Source organism: Lampris incognitus, chromosome 2 (assembly GCF_029633865.1).
Source record: "Lampris incognitus isolate fLamInc1 chromosome 2, fLamInc1.hap2, whole genome shotgun sequence".
NCBI lineage: Eukaryota > Metazoa > Chordata > Actinopteri > Lampriformes > Lampridae > Lampris > Lampris incognitus.
This window is the reverse complement of record NC_079212.1, coordinates 45,644,925-45,665,631: the sequence shown is the minus strand read 5'-3', so window position 1 is coordinate 45,665,631 and position 20,707 is coordinate 45,644,925. Positions and strand designations below refer to the sequence as shown.

The following is a 20,707-nucleotide window of genomic DNA, read 5'->3' as shown; positions in this document are numbered from 1 at the left end:
GTCAGAAACAGAAAGTCGTATATTTTGGAGCCTGGAACATACAAACCCTCATGGGCAACTAATCCAGCGAGCCACCTGAACGGTGTACTGCCATCATCGCTTGAGAGCTGAGGAGATTGAGGTTTGATATTGCCCCACTCTCTTAAACCTGACTAGCTGACCAAGGGCAGCTGAAAGAGGAGAAGGGTGGTTACATTGTCTTCTGGAAAGGAAAGGCAGCTGATGAGCCGAGGATCCATGGTGTTGGCTTTGCCATCAAAAACAGCCTCTTTTGCCACCTTGCTGAGCTTCCTCTTGGCATCAATGAATGCCTGATGACAATACGACTGGTGCTTGTAAATAACCAAAGCATCACTGTCATCAGTGCATTCGCTCAAACACTGGACTCACAAGATGAAGTAAATGAGACCTTCTATGCTGACCTGGAAAATGTTTTCACTAAAGTCCCCAAGGAGGACAAGATAATCATGCTTGGATATTTCAGTGCCAGAGTGGGATGAAATTACACCTTGTGGAGAGGCATAATTGGCAAGGAAGGAATTGGAAACACAAACTCCAATGGCATCCTGCTGTTAAAAACATGCTCAGAACACAACCTAACCATCACCAACACACTTCTGTCAGAAGAACAAATTTAAAACAAACTGGAGGCACCCTCGTTTTGACAATCGGCAACTCATTGACTGCATTATCGTCCATCAAATAGACCGACGAGAGGTACTTAACACCAGATTGATGATCAGTGCAGATGACTGCTGGGCTGACCACCGCCTTATCCGATCCACCCTGTCCATCCATCGTCACCAGAAAAGAAGGGTGCAGAAAAAGCAGAGCCGCCCAAAGTTCAACCTCAAATGACTGACTGATACCTCCTCTCATCAACAGTTCCAGGCCATGCTATAAGTACATCAATGCCCAAGCAATATTCAGATGATACTGAAAGCCACTGGCATATGCTGAGTACTACAATCACTAGCACCAGCAAAACCACTCTTGGACATAAGCTGAAGAACCACCAAGACTGGTTTGATGAGAATGAGCTAGAAATCCAACGGTTGATCAACATCAAAAGGCAAGCCTTTACCATCTGGTAGAATGATATCAATTGCCCATATAAAAGAGCTGCCCATGCAAGACCAAAGTCAGCCATCCAAAGCCGGGTCAGGGAATTGAAGAACCAGTGGTGGAAGAAGAAAGCCCTTAAGATCCAACACTTTGCATACTCTGGGGGTACCAGAGGCTTCTTCAATGCTGCTAAAGCAATATATGGTCCCAGCCACCGCTGTCTAAGCCCCTTTTGCTCCAAAGATGGGCCTTTTAAACTAGGACTCTAGCTCTGAGATGGATGCTCTCCAACAACTCCTTCAACAACCCAAAGACGAGGTCATGGCAGCACCACCTAGTCTAAGAGAAGTGCAGGATGCCATCAGGAAGGTCATAATCAACAAGGCTGCAGGTCCAGATGGATTACCGGCAGAAGTACTGAGGCAAGTGGACTTACACTCCTCTGACATAACCAAGCCGTCTCTATCTTCAAGAAAGGGGACAAAGCTGAGTGCGGAAGCTACCGTGGCATTTCCCTACTTTCAAACACAGGGAAAGCTCTGGCTAGGGTCTCGGCCAATAGACTCCTCCTAATATCAGAGGAGATTCTGCCAGAATCCCGGAGTGGTTTTCATCCTAACAGAGGCACCACGGACATGATTTTTTATCACTCGCCAACTCCAAGAAAAAGCCCAGGAACTGAATCAACCATTATACATGACCTGTATAGACTTAACAAAAGCCTTTGATTCCACAAACCGCCAGGCCCTCTGACTAGTTCCATCAAAATCGGGCTGCCCTGACACATATATCACAGTACTAAGACTACTACATGACAATATGTCAGCTAGAGTACTCAGCAGTTAAGGAGACGAGACAGAGTCCTTCAAGGGCCAGACAGGAGTTAAACAAGGCTGTGTCATCACCCCATCTCTGTCTTCATTGCCACCATCCTCCGCCTCATGGGTCCCAATCTGCCTCAGGGAGTTGAAATCAAGTACAGAACTGATGGGAATCTTCTGAACATTAACAGCTTCAGGGCTAAAAGTAAAACTACCACCACAGCCATCATTGAGCTGCAGTTCACAGATGACAACGCCTTAGTGTCACAGAAGAAGAACTACAGAGCATACTGGAAACCTTTGCAAAGGCATACAAACAGCTTTGCCTGGCCATTAACATAAAACATAACATAACATATCCTCAACCAACCCCCACCCAACAGAATATGCCTGCTCTCCCCCCTTCCATCTCTGTAGACAACACCAGACTCGAAAACGTGGAACGGTTCCCATATCTTGGCAGCCTTCTCTCCTCCAAAGCCAACATTGACATCAAAATACACCATTGTCTCAGTTATGCCAGCTGGGCCTTCTCAAGATTGAGACAAAGGTCTTTTGTAAACCACAATCTTCAGGCCAGAACAAGAATTCCGATGTACAAAGTGGTAATATTGCCATCGCTACTGTATAGGTCAGAAACATGAACCATTTATAGCAGGCACCTGAAGGTGCTCGAGGCATACCAACAGCAATGCCACAGGAAGATCCTTAAAATCGGCTGGGAGGATAAGCGCACCAACTTCAGCATCCTCCAGGAGGCCAACATGCCTACTATAACTGCCACCATCACACATTATCAGCTGAGATGGACTGGCCATGTCCTTTACGCTCAGCTCATGACAGGACGCCGTGCCCCAGGAGGACAAAAGAAGAGATATAAAGATACCATCAAGGCCCACATAAAAAGGTTTGGCATCGACTTTAACACCTGGGAACAAGCAGCAAAAAACAGGGAGGCCTGAAGACTGGCTGTCCGTGAGGGTGCTGCTGGCTACAACCATGACCTCCACCATGCTGCTGAAAACAAGTGCAGACTCAGAAAGGAGTGAGTAACCAGAAAAGCCCAAACCACATTCTCAACCACTTCTTCGCACCCTTGCCCACATTGCATCAACATATGTGGCTCCAGGATAGGCCTCTACACCCACCTGAAGACCCATAAGGACACAGAAGGAGGACAATCATACTCGACCCCAAGTGACTACCGATGATGATGAGCATGCAAGCTTGTGTGTGTGTGTGTGTGTGTGTGTGTGCGTGTGCATGTGAGCTCAGTGTCTCGTGTAGATCATGTTTGTACTCACATGGAAGGACTCGGCTTGTCCATACTTGGCCCTAATCTTGGGTTCTCTGATGGTTGCCAGGTTAGTCCCACTCACTGTCAGCAGAGTACCGCCACTGCAGAGAGACAGGCCGAAAGAAAAAGGGTAAGCTCTAAATGTCCAGAAGGTAAGAATGCAAGGCCATTTTCAGGGCATGAAATCTCCACCATAATCAGTATGCTTCTGCAAAGAAGCACGAGGAGCACTGAACACATCCATAACTGCACTTCATTGAAAGGAAAAAAAGCATACACCATTTTACACACCAACATTGTTTCACAGCACAGCCGAGATACTCGTGCAACCTTTTTGCTGCACATCCCACAATATACCTATCATTAATAATAACAATAATACTTTTATTTATATAGCGCTTTTCATGCAATGAGCACAAAGTGTTTTCCAGGGTGAAGAAATTCACAACATAGGCAACATCAGAGAACAGTTACAAGAGGTAAATAATGAAACATTTAAAAACTTAGACATACACATACACAATTTAAAACATAAGCAACAATTAGGGATAACTGCAAGAGGGAAATAATGAAACGTGCATATACACACACCTAAAGCTACAGCTGCACTCACTCTAACACACACACACACACACACACACACACACACACACACACACACACGATAAAAACTCCCAGTAAAATAGATAAAACTAACAGCTCCTGAACCAGGGAAAATCAGTTGTAGTGAGTTTTAAGATGAGATTTAAACCAGCAACAGAGTTGCTTTGGAGTGGGCGTCCAGGTAGCATAGCGGTCTATTCTGTTGCCTACGAACACGGAGATCACCGGTTCGAATCCACATGTTACTTCTGGCTTGGTCGGGCGTCCCTACAGACACAATTGGCCGTGTCTATGGGTGGGAAGCCGGATGTGGGTATGTGTCCTGGTCGCTGCACTAGCGCCTCCTCTGGTCGGTCGGGGCGCCTGTTCGGGGGACTAGGGGGAATAGCTTGATCCTCCCATGTGCTTTGTCCCCCTGGCGAAACTCCTCACTGTCAGGTGAAAAGAAGCAGCAAGTGACTCAAGACATGTGGTAGTCTGCGGCCCTCCCCGGATCGGCAGAGGGGGTGGAGCAGTGACCGGGATGGCTTGGAAGAGTGGGGCAATTGGCCAAGTACAATTGGGGAGAAAAAGGGGGGCAAAATCCCAAAAAAATATATAATAATAATATACTGGGAATCAAGCACACAGTACCTCAAAGCTTAGAGATTACATTTCTAGAATGGAATTTACCCAAAGAAGATGTGTGAGAGGTTATGTGAAAGAGGGAGAGAGAAAAGAAGGGAAAAGAGTGAAGGGATAAGAGAAGAACAGAGTGGAAGAAAAAGGAAAACTTCATTACACTGATTCTAATAGCTGTAGTTGCCTCGAGCTCTGCAGCCAGAGGCCGCGCTGCCTCGCTCTGCATACGCGGCGGCTGTCAGAGCGCCTGCTGGTGAGGTCTACCCCCTACATATTTCTCTTGGCCACAGCCATGGTGGGAAACAGCACCAGCCACCAGCCAAATTCCAGTAATACTTGGCAAGTGGCTTCTGGGTTTGCTCATTCCACCAGCCGCTTGGTAAGAGTCTGGAATCTGACATGGAGATCTAAACCTCGTGAGTCTGGGGAGATGTTTGGGTTTATGTGTCAGGATGTTACGTAAAGAATTTGAAAGAATTTAGTTCCTCGCTTTGGTTCGGAGACACAGTGGGAGCAATTAGTTTTGACTCGTTGCGCTGCAAAAATCAGTTGACAGGTTAAAGATCGGTCGCAAGTTTCACGGAAAAGTTTAAAAATCGTTAGAAACTCGGTGCTAAAAAAGGCAATAGAGCTCAATGTCTGCGGTCTTCAAGTTGAATCTGTGAGGTATTCATGCAGCGTGTCCAGTTCTCTGGGATCTATTTTATAGATTAAGAGTAGATTCTGCAAGAGTAGACCAGGTATAGGATCATCTCTGCTCTCTGCTGGGAGACCTTCACCTCTTACTGATGCCCTGGCTATATCTATGGTATGGCTATGATTTGCAAAATTTATAAACCTGTGTGTCTGGGCTGGGTTTTTGTAAGTTTTGTTGATCTTGTTTCTCGTCAAGTCTTACTGCCAGGGCGGCGAACCGAGCCGTTTCTCTGCAAGATTTATTGCGCCTCTCTGTAGCCTAAGGTATCGGTCACCTCTGGAATAAAACTGTTTATTCTGGAAAAAAAAAAAAGGGGAACAAAAGTGACACAAAACATAACAAAATTCTGGCTGATTGAAGCCACACACAAAAAAAAAACCAAAATAAAAAATAAAAATATATATATATATGCGGGGCGTCCGGGTAGCAGTCTAGTCCGTTGCCCTCCAACATGGGGATCCCGGTTCGAATCCCCATGTTACATTCGGATGGGTTGGCTGTCCCTACAGACACAATTGGCTGTGTTTGCGGGTGGGAAGCCGGATGTGTGTATGCGTCCTGGTCGCTGCACTAGCGCCTCCTCTGATCGATCGGGGCGCCTGTTCAGGGGGGAGGGGGAACTGGGGGGAATAGTGTGATCCTCTCACGCGCTACGTCCCCCTGGCGAAACTCCTCACTGTCAGGTGAAAAGAAGCGGCTGGCGACTCCACATGTATGGGAGGAGGCATGTGGTAGTCTGCTGCCCTCCCCGGATCGGCAGAGGGGGTGGAGCAGCGACCGGGAAGGTTCAGAATAATTGGCTGGATACAATTGGGGAGAAAAAGGGGGAAACAATCCGCCCCCCACCTCCCAAAAAAATGCAATGCGTTTTGCATCATTTTCAAGGACCTTATATTTGTGGGACTTCAATCGTGCAAAAAGCCCTGTATTCACCTTCAACTCAGTTAAAAGCATTGTGTGTTTAGCGTTTTATAGAATATGTCATGTATTTGCTTTTTAAGGCTGTTGGTTTTATATAATCTGCAGGCTTCCTGGGAGGGAAAAGAGTACATGCGCCAGAGGACCACGGGCTGTTATGTTGCTTTAGCTTGTACAGTATCTAGGTTCGGGCGTCCCCAGTTCTGGCGGCTCACATCCTTTGCTTCTTGGGTATATTCCCTCAGTAAACAACGATCTCGGCTCTCCGCAGACCTTTCTTGTGTCGGCTGGCTGGAAAGCGGCGCTTGTCCAATTCTCTGCTGTGAGACTCTTACTTCCTCCCCTGTTATACAGGCCTGTAAAATGAGCACTGTGAAAGATTTACACCCCACGTCGCTCGGGTATCTCCAGTGATAGCAGCTTTGTGCAGAGTCGACTGCTCAGGCCCGGGATGGATTACTGTCTCTGCCTGGATTACTTAACCAGGTCTTCCCTCTGCGATAAGACTCGCCGCTTTGCTTGCTTGTGTCTTTGCGCCATAGTTGGTAAACTAATTAGGGACCATTCAAGGAACAAAGATCACAAAAAAACAACAACACTGTTGCAAAGGTATTGTGATGAGACTCGTATAACTCTGCTGAGCTTGTTCCCTGACAGCCCGATCTCAGCACTGAGTGTGTTTGCTCTCACCGAGGGTATTTTAATCGGTGCAATTTGCCATACAAGTGCAAACAACAGAATAGACGATGCGGTGATGTGATGAAGACACAGCACCGCTGAGATGAATATAATCTACCAGCTTCCCTGTGTCAGTCAACCTGCACACTTATTTTGTGTGGGCAATCAGTAGTCTACAGACAGATTTAATGCAGGCATTTATCTGGTTCTCTAATCCGGAGTGATTTACAATACTTGCAAACGGTAGAGGAAGAGATGGATGCAGGGCCTCTTGCTTCCTTGTTAGACAAAAGCAACCGAGGAACTCTTTGTCTAGACGGTTCAGCTAGGGAGATGGTTCAGTTCTACTCTGTTGGCAGGCTGCCTATTACGCTCTGTGGGGAATGAGGCTCACTCACTGCTTCTTTTTGTAAAACGGTGCCAGCTAAATGCCAAAAACGTAAATGCAAATTTAGATGTTATATGAGAGATCAAGTCTAGGGGCTGCTTTTATGACAGCCAGCAAGGGGATGTACTCAGGCGTCGGCATGCTTCGCTTTTTTGCGCTCTGATTTGCATCTAATTTAGCTTAGCTTAGTTAGCTTAGTTTATTCACATTCTGTTCGACATGTTCTTTTGCACTGTTTTGCATCTAATTTAGCTTAGTTAGCGTAGCTTAGTTAGCGTAGCTTAGTTAGCATAGTTAGCTTAGTTTATTCACATTGTTCATTTATCGTCGCCACTACTTTATGCTATTCTACGGCTAGTGTTTGTCCTCTTTCCTTCCCTATCGCCTCCTCCCCCACCCCATTCTCCCACTCTCTCCTCCCCTACTCTATCCCTATTTCTGTTGATGTATATTTGTATTGAGCTCCTCAGTCCCTGTTGCTCCTCTCCTTGTCTCTTTGTCTAAGTGAGCCTTCTTAGCTCAGGTACATGCTTCAGGGAACAGTAAACACCATAATCAGAATAGACTCTCTAGAATAGCTAGGGAAATCCATCTGCACCTCTCTCGCTCTCTCCCTCTCTGCATGCTGCTTTGCCCTCTCTTTTACTACGTCCTTCTCTCTATCGCTCTCTTACCTTTTCTCTTACCAGCCCCCCCATCTAATCCTCTTGTCGCTACCTCTCTCTTTTCCCCCCTCCCTCATTCTCTCTCTTGCTCTGTATTTCACTCCTACAAGCCTCTTTCTCTACCTCCATTCTCCCCCTTCTCTACTGTCTAATCCTCTTCTCACTCAACTCCCTCTCTCTCTTGTCATCCCTCCCTCCTCTCTTACCTTCTTGTCTCTCTCCGTATCCTTTTTTTTTATCTCCCGCTCTATTGCCTAATCCTCTTTTCACCTCTCTTTCTCCCTCACTCTCTCGCTCCCCATCCTCCTGTCTCATCCCTGCACTTCTCATAGCCAACAACATGCAGACATCTACTGGGACTGTGTCAAAGTAGCTTAGTCAGTGTACCTACGATAGTCATGTACCCTCTCCCGAGCCCTGTCGCTTCCTGTTACATTACTCTCCTCGCCCCTCCCTCGACTCGCCCATCCTTTGTTCCGTCTTATGAAACTGTGTATTTTTTTGGGAGGGGGGGTTCTCTCTTTTTCTCCCCAAGTTGTACTTGGCCAATTACCCCACTCTTCTGAGCTGCGCCCTGGTCGCCGCTCCACCCCCTCTGCCGCTCCGGGGGGGGGGGGGGGGCTGCAGACTACCGCATGTCTCCTTCCGATACATGTGGAGTCACCAGCCGCTTCTTTTCACCTGACACGTGAGGAGTCTCGCCAGGGGGACGTAGCGCGTGGGAGGATCACGCTATCCCCCCCTCCCCAGTTCCCCCTCCCCCCCTCAACAGGCACCCCGTCCGACCAGAGGAGGCACTAGTGCAGCGACCAGGACACATACCCACATCCAGTTTCCCACCCGCAGATAGGGCCAATCATGTCTGTAGGGACGCCCGACCAAGCCTGACTGTGTATTTTTGAATCAACAAGGCCTTTAAAATGTTGTGCCTTAGTGGAAAAAACACAAAAGTACTTGGTGAGATCAACTGCCAGGACTACAAAAGATCACAACAACATCGCTGAATTTAAAGCTGCCTTTGTTTAACTGCCGTTAAAAGGAAAAAGCATCCGTTGTTAGCTTAGCTGCTGGAAGCGCCATGTTTACTCCTTCTTCAACTTGATCATCTTCTTTAATCGGCACGCCTCGCTGAAGAGCGCCGACGTTGAAGTGCACCTCCTTCCACGCAACAGCCATCCATCCATCCGTCCGTCTGACGGGGGAAAAAAAACCTGTTCTTGCGCCGCGGGGCCGGAATGAACGGACGCACATTAAAGCAGGTGACGGGACACGCACAGCTGAGCAAATATGCCGTCGCATCCCGCGGCCAGTTGTGCAAGCCTTAAACCCAAGCCAGGGTGTCGGAGCCTGGCGGGCTCCACGGAGGGCGCTGGCGAGCTCCACGGAGGGCACTGGCTCTCGCTGAAACGCACCAGCAGATGAAAGCATCCTCTAGTCAAGCTCCAGGAAACGCCAGCATGCTTTCTGTTGGATGTGCGCGAGCGAGACAGTGTGTGTGTGTGTGTCTGTGAGTGTTTCTGGTTGTGTCTGTTTTGGTTGCACGCATGTGTGTTTGCCTGCTGCTTTGTGTTTTTTCCTCAGCCAGATGGAGGAGAAATCTCGGGCCAAACACCAGGGACTCGGGGGGAGTGTGTGTGTGTCTGTGTGTGCGTTACTTGAGTGCATGCACTCTTTCTAGATGTGTGCGCTGATTGGAGTGGGGTTGCTAACCCCTGGGTGTGCTTTATAAAGTAGAGCATCCCCTGTTTCTACACACACAACCCCCCAACACCCCCCACACACAGATTCGTGTAAGGGGGAGGGGTGGGGTGCAGGGCAGCAGTTGGGGCGCAGCTGCTTCTCAGCTAAACCTACTGGGCACAGGAAATGGAGCCAAGCTCCGCGGACGCCGCGCTGTAATAAGCTCCGCGTCTATCAGTCTCCATCTACTGATCACTCACCACGGGGAGGGGGACAAACGGGGTGGAGAGATGGATCAATGGATGGATGGGAGGACAGATGGATGGATGGATGAATAGATGGGCGGAATGATGAAATAAAGGAACATGCAGCAGAGATAAAAGAAATCGGGGCGAGATTGATTAAAACCGGTCGAGAGGAGGCCGATTTACATCTCCTACCTGGCGTATCGACCGCTCACTAACCTCAGGGAAGGGGAGAAGGACAGAGGGAAGAACGCGGAGAGGCCAGGGGAAGGAGGAAAGGAGGGAGCCGGTTTGAGTGTGATGGAGGAAGATAGACGGACAGAAATGGTGGCGTGTGATTCATGGAATCTGTTTTTATTATTAGACTAACTTGCGTCACGTAACTTCTGATTTGTCACCGAAGGTAGGAGGCGAGAGAAGGGAGGGGTGGAGGAAGGGATGGAGGAGGAGACACAAAGAGAACACTCCAGGAAATGTTTCAGACCTCCGAGTTACTTGCTGGGTCTGTGGTTCACTTCTCTGGCCACAGTCAGAACCACATACACACACACGCACACGCACACACACACACACACACACACACACAGGCTTACCTTGCAATGCTCCAGTCGGGTTCGATCCTGAGCACGGTGGGGTCTTCAGTGTAGTTGAACTTGACGTCTGGGTTTCTGAGCTCGGCGTCATCTATATCCACCCACACCGACGTGCTACCCGGGACCAGCCCGGCCGGAGTGACACACACTATCTCACGAGCGTTCCTCCTGCACGGCAGGTGCGAGAGATGGAGAGATCCAGGGAGGGACAGACAGACAGACAGACAGACAGACAGACAGACAGACAGACAGACAGAGAGAAAAAATTACACTTGGTTCAAGTCCATATTAGCCATGCACTTCCTCGGATTGCCTCTAGGTGGTGTTTTACACAATATCTCAAAGGAAAATACTGCAGAAGAAGGGGCAGAGTGACAGACAGAAGGAAAGCGGGATGAAATATCTGATTTATATCAACATGTTTTGTGAGTTCAGGGAGGTGGAACGGGAGACAGGGATGCAACAGTGCTGAGAGAACAACACACCTGAAACATGAGTAAAGCAAACGCACAAGATTAAAGAATTCTGACTGCTGTCGCTGGCAAAGAGTGAGTAATAGTCCAACATTGGAGCACCAGGGATGAAATCGGAAAAGGAGATAGGCAGGGATTACTTATTTGTGATGGGGCTTTCCTATAGAGCCAGACTTCAAGCTGGCCCACTGCCATGGCCTGGCCCATGTCTTACTGATCTGTCCTCTATTTTTATTGTATTCTTATTTATGTATTTATTTTCATTTCGACTGTGTGCATTATTTTATCTTGTTGTGTAAGGCCCATTGCCACATTGTTTAGAAAGGCGTGACATGGGCGTCCAGGTGGCGTGGCGGTCTATTCCATTGCCTACCAACACGAGGATCGCCGGTTCGAACCCCCGTGTTGACTCTGTCTTGGTCGGGCGTCCCTACAGACACAATTGACAGTGTCTGCGGGTGGGAAGCCAGACGTGGGTATGTGTCCTGGTTGCTGCACTAGCGCCTCCTCTGGTCGGTCGCGCCGCCTGTTGGGGAGGGAAATATGTGATCCTCTCACGCGCTACGTCCCCCTGGCGAAACTCCTCACTGTCAAGTGAAAAGAAGTGGCTGGCGACTCCACATGTATGGGAGGAGGCATGTGGTAGTCTGCAGCCCTCCCCGGATTGGCGGAGGGGGTGGAGCAGTGACCGGGACGGCTCGGAAGGGCAGGGTAATTGGTCCAGTACAACTGGGGGAGAAAAAGGGGCAAAAAATCCAAAAAGGGAAGAAAAAGAAGGGGCATGAATGAGGAGGGGTGTGGAGTGATGCAGAGAGAAAGCAAGAGAGAAATGTAGTGTTGTTCAATGAAGTTCCCGTCCAGTAGAGTCTCACACACACACACACACACACACACACACACACACACACACACACACACACACACACACACACACTACCTCCCAGCTATTGACCCCTAAGGGACAGGGATGGAGGGGAGGGTGGAGGAGAGAGGGAGATTACAGTGTGTTTGTGTTTGGCAGTGGGTTGTGTTTGTGTGTGTGTGTGTGTGTGTGTGTGTGTGTGTGTGTGTGTGTGTGTGTCACAGGAACAATAACATTTTCGACTGCGACCCCGAGTGCGGTTCCAAACAGCCACATTATCTAATACGTATTTAGCACAGCTGAGCGGTGGCCGCGTCTCGGGGCCAAGCTGCGACGGCGGCGACCCGGCGCGGCGTTACATTTGCATGTGTGTTGCGTAATACGGCGTTGTGCGGCCGGGTACAACGGCGGAAAGAGCAAGAGATAAAGAGAGTTAAGGATGGGAGATAGGGGGAGAGAGGAAGACATAAAGGCGAAGAAGGGGGGGGTGTCTGCACATCTCAAACCTCCCAAGTCTATCTGTAATCATAGCAACGTCATTCACAAAGAGCACACGCTCCAGCGATTCTTGTCAGACGACAGCGTCGTCACGCGTGCGCGTGGGCACACATGCACAGAGACACACACAGAGACACACACACACACACAGACACACACAGACAGCCAGGACGCGGCGGAGACAGGCGGGAGGTGCGAGTGGCGGTGTGTGGAAGTGGCGGCTGTGGGATTACTGTGGAAAGGCTGCGGCTAGGAGATGATTGCTGTGACATCAAAGCTGGCGGGGAGTGGCTTCAGCAGAGATTAGCCTGGAGCAGCTAATCCAAGCATTAGACACGGCCGTCGTCAGCGCACGAGCGTGGCGTCATGCGCCGCAAGAGGGGGAAGTCTGTGCAAACACACTGCGGCGAACACACGCACAAAAATAATCCTCTCTGTAATCACGCGCTCTCCGATATGTAAACACCTACACACAAACACACACCTACACACACACACACACACACACAACCCCCATTAGAAATAAATAAACTTCACCCTTTCACACACTGTGCGACCGCGTGCAGGGTAGTTGTAGCTGTTCCTTACTTTTTAAAGAAGCAGGGCTGAGGTCCGATGCCGACGGACACGTAACTGCCCGCGTTCAGGTAGCTCCCCTCGATGGTGACCCTGGTACCCCCGGAGATGGGCCCCTGAGACGGCTGGATGCGGGTGAAGTACGGAGTCTGGGGTAAAAAAAGGGGGGGGTCATAAATGTCATCATGATGTCATCAGAGCTATGTGGTCACACCAGATTAAACCAATATAAAGTCAAAATGAAAAAAAAAAAACACTTTAGCTGCAAATGAGAGCACAGGTCAAAGGTCGTGAAGGACGGGGGCTTCTGGGTGGCGTAGCAGTCTATCCCGTTGCCTACCAACACAGGGATCGCCGGTTCGAATCCCCGTGTTACCTCCGGCTTTGGTCGGGCATCCCTACAGATACGATTGGCCGTCATCTGAGGGTGGGAAGCCGGATGTGGGTATGTGTCCTGGTCACTGCACTAGCGCCTCCTCTGGTTGGTCGCGGCGCCTATTCAGGGGGGACTGGGGGGAATAGCGTGATCCTCCCACGCGCCTCATCCCCCTGGTGAAACTCCTCACTGTCAGGTGAAAAGAAGCAGCTGGCGACTCCACATGTATGGGAGGAGGCATGTGGTAGTCTGCAGCCCTCACTGGATCGGCAGAGTGGGCGGAGCAGTGACCGGGAGGGCTTGGAAGAGTGGGATAATTGGCCAGATACAATTGGGGAGAAAAAGTGAGGGAAAAAATCCCCCCCAAAAAACGTTGTGAAGGACAGGGAACTCAATGACGCAGTCCTGCTGCTGACTTCACTGCTGCAGTCTTGTGAAAGCGGGGGGTAAAATAAATAAATGATCTCTAAAGCTGTTCCTCTGCACATGGTATTATGATTAATGTGTATTTATAAAAAAAAAGCAATTTAGGATATTTCTAGGCAACAAAGGACTGCTCTTTTGACCAAATATATGATTATTTATCTTCATTTAGATGCAGACAACAGACAACCAAAACTTGTGTTACACCCCCCCCCCACCTTGAAATAACTTTTGGCTTCAAAATCTGAGGAAAATATTCTTTCCTGTCTCTTCTCCCGTGTGTGTGAATGGTGTGGTGTGAGTCTCCCTGTGTGCATGTGTAGTCTGTCCTCCTGTCAGGTCTCCATGGTGACGGTGGTCGCGTGGCTCGGGTCCTGGGCTGTTCCGGTGGCGTCTGCACACTGCCTGGCATCCTCCTCATCATATTCTTCATATATCTTATAAGCCCATTATAATTGTGTTATCCTCTTTCAGTGCTGTATTGTGTAAATTGTGTTCACACAACATCCACTGCACGTTGTGCATCTTGTTGCTCTCCCTGAGCTTCCTCCTGTTTTTCCTCCGTTAAAGGTTTTATTTAGGGAGTTGTTCCTTATCCGATGCGAGGGTCTAAGGACAGCATGTTGTGTTGCTGTAAAGCCCCGTGAGGCAAATGTGTAATTTGTGATACTGGGCTACACAAATAAAATGGACTTGTCTATAGAGCTTACCACAAAGGTGAATGGCCGGGGGGAGTGAGCTCTGTAGTCGTTCACGCAGTCTCTCACACACACCTCCACCAGGGCCTCCTGGATACGGTAACTTGTGGCGTCATTCAGCAGACACACTATCCTGTGGATGGAGAGATGGAGAGGGAGAGAGAGAGATGGAGAGGGAGAGAGAGAGGGAGAAATGGAGACAGAGAGATGGAGGGAGAGATGGAGAGAGAGAGAGATGGACAGCGAGAGAGAGAGAGCAATGGAGAGATGGGAGATGAGAGAGAGACAGCGAGAGAGTGAGAAATGGAGAGGGAGAGAGATGGAGAGAGAGAGAGGGAGCGAGAGCGAGAGAGAGATGGAGGGAGAGAAAAATGGACAGCAAGAGAGAGAGAGCAAGGGAGAGATGGAGATGGAGATAAGAGAGACAGCGAGAGAGAGCAAGGGAGAGATGGAGATGAGAGCGACAACGAGAGAGAGCAAGGGAGAGATGGAGATGGAGATGAGACAGCGAGAGAATGAGAGATGGAGAGCAAGACAGGGCGAGAGTGAGAGATGGAGAGTGAGAGATGGCGAGAGAGAGGGGGAGACAGAGAGATAGAGAGAGAGCGGGAGAGATGGAGGGGGATGGAAAGAGAGAGCAAGCGAGGGAGAGAGAGAGAGAGAAGAAAGGGGGTAGAATAAAGGAACAGAGTAAAAGAGAGGGACACTCAAAGAGAAGTGATGTGTAATCTCTCGCTCTTTGATTCGCTATTCTTCCCTTAATCCACTTCAGAGTGGGGGTATGAGGGGGGGGTGTGGAGTGACAGCAGCGAGTGTAGGGTGTAGCACAGGAACAAAAAGACACTCCAGAGAGGTCACCAGCCCTTCAATCACAATCTATCGCACCGACTGATGGTTCAGACCGTCTGATCCCCCTCCAGGTCAGGTCTTGGGTAGGACACCTGTCTGAAGAAGGAGGCTCCACACGGACATGATGAGGAACCTCTTGTAGCGAGGCAGCGTGTTCTCCCATGATGCTCGGGTCGGGTGGTAACACACTGTGCTGACTTCAATGGCAGCGAATCAGCATAAGAACAAGTTGGGAAGATGCGACAATCGAGTTGGTAAAACTATGGTTGCCCATCCATCCGTCCATCCATCCATCCATCCATCCATTATTCAGACTGCTTATCCTGCTCTCGGGGTCGCGAGGATGCTGGAGCCTATCCCAGCAGTCACTGGGTGGCAGACGGGGATGGAGGCGGGGATGATGCCAACATGGCTGCCCGATATGTCTGACTTGTCCTGAAGGACGGAAACCTTTTTCTCCACAAACCCATCTTGAGATCCGGCAAGTCGGATTTCTCGCCGCAAGTGTCACGAGGAGCGTTTAATGAAACCACGAGGGAGGTGTTACATCTGAGCACATATAACGACAGACGGCTTGTTAAGCTGGGGAGCGTAACATTTGCATAGACACCCCCCCCCATCTCAACATGCACCGTCTCCCGTCTAAGAATAGCCCGACCAGAAGACCGGCTGATCTGAGCGAACTCGATCCTGCAGCCCCGTGGGAGCCGCAGCGAAAGAAATGTCAGGACGCTGGGAGGGGAGACATAAAGGAGGCGCAGGGAGACCCTGTGGAAGCAGCGGCTGAGGGGGAAGAAGAGATGGGGAGGTGCATGAGATTTGTCGAACACCCCCACCCGCTCTTCAACACCTACAGAGACCTGCCCCGGAAGCTACTGGAAGGTGTAGGTGTGAGTGTTGTTATGGTGGTGAAAAAACAAAGAACATTAAAAGACAGCTTCTGTGTGTATGTGTGTCTGTGTGTGTTTGTGTGTGTGAGTGTTTGTGTGTGTGTGTGTGTGTGCGTGAGTACCAAGGCCGCCATTTTGATGGTTTTGCATTTTCAAAGTTTAATAACTTTGTGGAAAAAAAGGGTACAGACCTGCCGCTCCCTGAATGCTCCTAAATTTGCGTATATTTGAATTAAAATGAGTTTTAGATCAATTGCATATATATATATAATTGATCTAAAACATATATATATATATATACATTGCATATATATATATATATATATATATATATATATATATATATACACTACCGTTCAAAAGTTTGGGATCACCCAAACAATTTCGTGTTTTCCATGAAAAGTCACACTTATTCACCACCATATGTTGTGAAATGATTAGAAAGTAGAGTCAAGACATTGACAAGGTTAGAAATAATGATTTGTATTTGAAATAAGATTTTTTTTACATCAAACTTTGCTTTCGTCAAAGAATCCTCCATTTGCAGCAATTACAGCATTGCAGACCTTTGGCATTCTAGCTGTTAATTTGTTGAGGTAATCTGGAGAAATTGCACCCCACGCTTCCAGAAGCAGCTCCCACAAGTTGGATTGGTTGGATGGGCACTTCTTTGAGCAGATTGAGTTTCTGGAGCATCACATTTGTGGGGTCAATTAAACGCTCAAAATGGCCAGAAAAAGAGAACTTTCATCTGAAACTCGACAGTCTATTCTTGTTCTTAGAAATGAAGGCTATTCCATGCGAGAAATTGCTAAGAAATTGAAGATTTCCTACACCGGTGTGTACTACTCCCTTCAGAGGACAGCACAAACAGGCTCTAACCAGAGTAGAAAAAGAAGTGGGAGGCCGCGTTGCACAACTGAGCAAGAAGATAAGTACATTAGAGTCTCTAGTTTGAGAAACAGACACCTCACAGGTCCCCAACTGGCATCTTCATTAAATAGTACCTGTTAGAGCCTGTTTGTGCTGTCCTCTGAAGGGAGTAGTACACACCGGTGTAGGAAATCTTCAATTTCTTAGCAATTTCTCGCATGGAATAGCCTTCATTTCTAAGAACAAGAATAGACTGTCGAGTTTCAGATGAAAGTTCTCTTTTTCTGGCCATTTTGAGCGTTTAATTGACCCCACAAATGTGATGCTCCAGAAACTCAATCTGCTCAAAGAAGTGCCCATCCAACCAATCCAACTTGTGGGAGCTGCTTCTGGAAGCGTGGGGTGCAATTTCTCCAGATTACCTCAACAAATTAACAGCTAGAATGCCAAAGGTCTGCAATGCTGTAATTGCTGCAAATGGAGGATTCTTTGACGAAAGCAAAGTTTGATGTAAAAAAAATCTTATTTCAAATACAAATCATTATTTCTAACCTTGTCAATGTCTTGACTCTATTTTCTATTCATTTCACAACATATGGTGGTGAATAAGTGTGACTTTTCATGGAAAACACGAACTTGTTTGGGTGATCCCAAACTTTTGAACGGTAGTGTATATACACATATATACATATACATACATATACATACATATACATATGTGTGTGTGTGTGTGTGTGTGTCCGTCCCATCTTCCCTCACCTCTCCGCACTGACATATTCCTCCTCGATAGGCACACAGGGCACCTTGCCAAGGCTGACACCCATCTGGATGTCCCGGAACTGCAGTCCCAGGTTCTCCCCCAGGATGGTGAGCCTAGTGCCCCCCTGTCTGGGCCCCGTCTCTGGGAACATCTGGAGAGAGGACAGGGGCAGGAGAGACAGCGAGGGGGGGGGGGTAATGAGTAACAATACAGAGTAAGTGGGAAAGGGGGGGCGTACAAAAGGATGGGAAGAGACAGAAGTGAGAAAGAAAGAAGAGGGATGAGGAGAGAAGGGGAGAGACCAAAAGAGGCGGTCACATTGACATCAGAAGGGAATGGAAAAAGTAGTAGAGGTAGAAAAGTACAGAATATTTGGTAGACGGAGAGAGGGGGGGAGAGAGGGGGGGAGTAGCTCAGTATAAGACCCGTGATGGTTGGAGGGGACAAGAGGGGTGTGGTGATGGGCTGAGAGTTACTTCCTCACATCAGCATCCACACTGCAGAGAAAACATTCCTCCAGAAACTAACACACATCATCATGTGCAGCTCAAAACAACACAATCTGACCGGTGAAGAACACGAAAAAAACACTCACACTGACAAACCCATGGTTCCTACACCACACACACACACACACACACACACACACACACATGAACTGTAGGGAAATCAACACACACATTCACACACAAATCTGCATGTGAAAACATGAATAGAAACAGAATACACACACACACACACACACACACACATACAAACACAACACACACACACACACGCTAACACAGGTGCGCGCGCGCACACACACAGGAGCACGCGTACACACACACACACACACACACACACACACATCAGAAAATAACGCTAATCTAACGAGTTTAGTCTTTAATGAAGACAAATAACTGCTTGGCTTTGTAAAAAACTGGAAACGAGTGCGAGAGAGAACAGGAAGTGGCGGGACAAGGAGCCCAGCGCGGCGCAGCGGCGGCCCCTCTGCGCTCTAACTGAAGCTCATTAGGCTGCCCCGCACCCCCCCCCCCCCGGCCTGTAGCGCCGCCCAACTGTAATGTGATTTATCTGCCCAGATGATGGGGCGGCAACCGCGACAGGTGCGGCATGACAAAACAAATATGGTGACTGATGGGCAGCGGCGGTCACAGACGCACGCACGCCAGCCACACGCGCGCCTTTACACAAACACGGGCGTCTGACGGCACGCAGGGAAGCGCGGACATCACGCACACGCTGACGCTACTGCAGCCCATAATAAGCATCACGAGGTAATTCCATGGAATCTGTCCCGCGCCCTGTTCCTCCGCTGTGGTTGGCTGGGCAGGCAGACCGCGTGGTGCAGAAACGGCAGCTCAGGGGCCCCGTGGAAGCACGCCGCCACAGACAGAACCGGCACGCGGACCTTGACAGCGTGGACGAGTCAGGACACACGAGACTCGTCCGGCCACGCTCTCTTAAGAAAAAAACAAAAACAGTCTGATGAACTCACCACCTCATTTACATACGAGAGGTACCGAGCACGCCGCAGCTGAGGCTGACATCCGGTTCACCACCGAAACCCGGCATGGGGGATTTACCCAGCAGCCCGCTGGTTGGAGGTGAACATGCAGTTGGTAGCGTTGTGTTACCACACCCTTCATTCTCTCTGGCACCAACGCACCAAAATAAATAAATAAATAAACAAACAAACAAATAAAATGCTTGCTCGTTAACAGCTATAACGCTCCAGGAATGCAATGACAGTCTCTATTTATGTAAGCAAAAATATATGAGAGAGATGGGGGGGGGGGGCATTAGTGCATGATAGAGAGAGAGAGACAGAGAGAGAGAGACCGAGCGAGAGAGAGAGAGTGAGAGGGGGGGAGACATTAGTGCATGATAGAGAGAGGGAGAGAGACCGAGAGAGAGAGGGAGGGAGAGAGAGAGAGAGCGAGAGAGTGAGTGAGTGAGAGGGGCAAGACATTAGCGCATGATAGAGGGAGAGAGACCGAGAGACAGAGGGGGGGGGGGGCAAAGACGCAGAAAGCAATTCAGCCATGATTGCTGGCCGCTATTAGAAAGCTGACTCGCATTCAAACCTCAGGCGCCTGCGGAGGCACGCCGCTACGCCTCCATGTCCTGTAGCTGGTGAACACCAACCAAGGATGGTGGCTATCAAGCTGCCAGGGGTGTTACTGGCACCAGATGCCGGGCTGTGCAAACAGGACCTCAGATGGTTTAAAAAGAATGAAACTCTGATGCAAAATGAATAAAAACAGACTAGCTGCCAAGCCCCAGGATTTACTAGAAAGCGAGAGAAGAAAGAAAAAGGATAGCGGTGGTGGTGCTGGGGGGGGTGGGGGGTAGGGTTGGCATTGGTGGATTCGAGAAGAGTGGTAGAGAAAAATGGAAACAGAGTAAAAGAAAGATCCATTTGGAGTGGGTTGCCGTACACTACCAGTCTCATCTGGAGGTCTGGACCACAGAACCCACCAGAAACACGGCGACACGGGCCCTGCAGCCATGCACACGGCATGCACCATGGGAGCCCCGCTTTTGGGAAATCTGACTGGTTAGCTTCCTTCCATTCATCGATGACCTCACGGCAGAAGCGACGGACCGAGTGTGCTCGGCACGCGTGCGGCTGAGAGGCCGGTATCCGCCGCCGGACAAACGAGCAGTCTTGTCGGACACCTCGTGAGAGGAGATGAAACACAAATACAGGGGGCGCTGATGCCCGGTCCGGCTGGTGAGCTGGACCTGTGGAAGCAACGCGATGTTCTGCAACCCAGCGGCAGTGACGTTTGTCAGGAGCAGAGCGCAGCAGACTTCCACCCCAACATTCACTGAGCGCTGAGAGTCCTGATAACTACGCCGGTTTCCACGAGCACTCATTTAACAGTCTGGGGTGTCTAACACGAGGACAGATAGTGGACTCACTGGACCTGCCGTTATGGACACCCATGTGAAATGAAAACAGACAGTGAGGAAGGGCTCAAACAATTTGATGCGACCAGGAGGAGGAGGGTGAACTTCAGATAGGTAGGCCGAATCTAATTATTCATTAATCAGTCAGTGGCGTTTCACTCGCTCATCACTCTCTCCGTGTGCGTGTGTGTGTGTGTGCGTGCGCATGTGAGTGCGTGATCAGGTTTCTGTGCGTACCC

General features: G+C 49.2%; 1 protein-coding gene across 1 annotated transcript in view; it reads right to left on the bottom strand.

The window, feature by feature from the left end:
* Positions 1–20,707, bottom strand: part of plxna1a (plexin A1a) — a 463,752-nt gene that overhangs the window by 67,565 nt on the left and 375,480 nt on the right. The window contains 5 exon segments of the mRNA XM_056274696.1: positions 3,191–3,284; positions 10,272–10,439; positions 12,693–12,829; positions 14,190–14,310; positions 17,549–17,700. Of these exon segments, the coding sequence (XP_056130671.1) occupies positions 3,191–3,284; positions 10,272–10,439; positions 12,693–12,829; positions 14,190–14,310; positions 17,549–17,700 (672 nt within the window).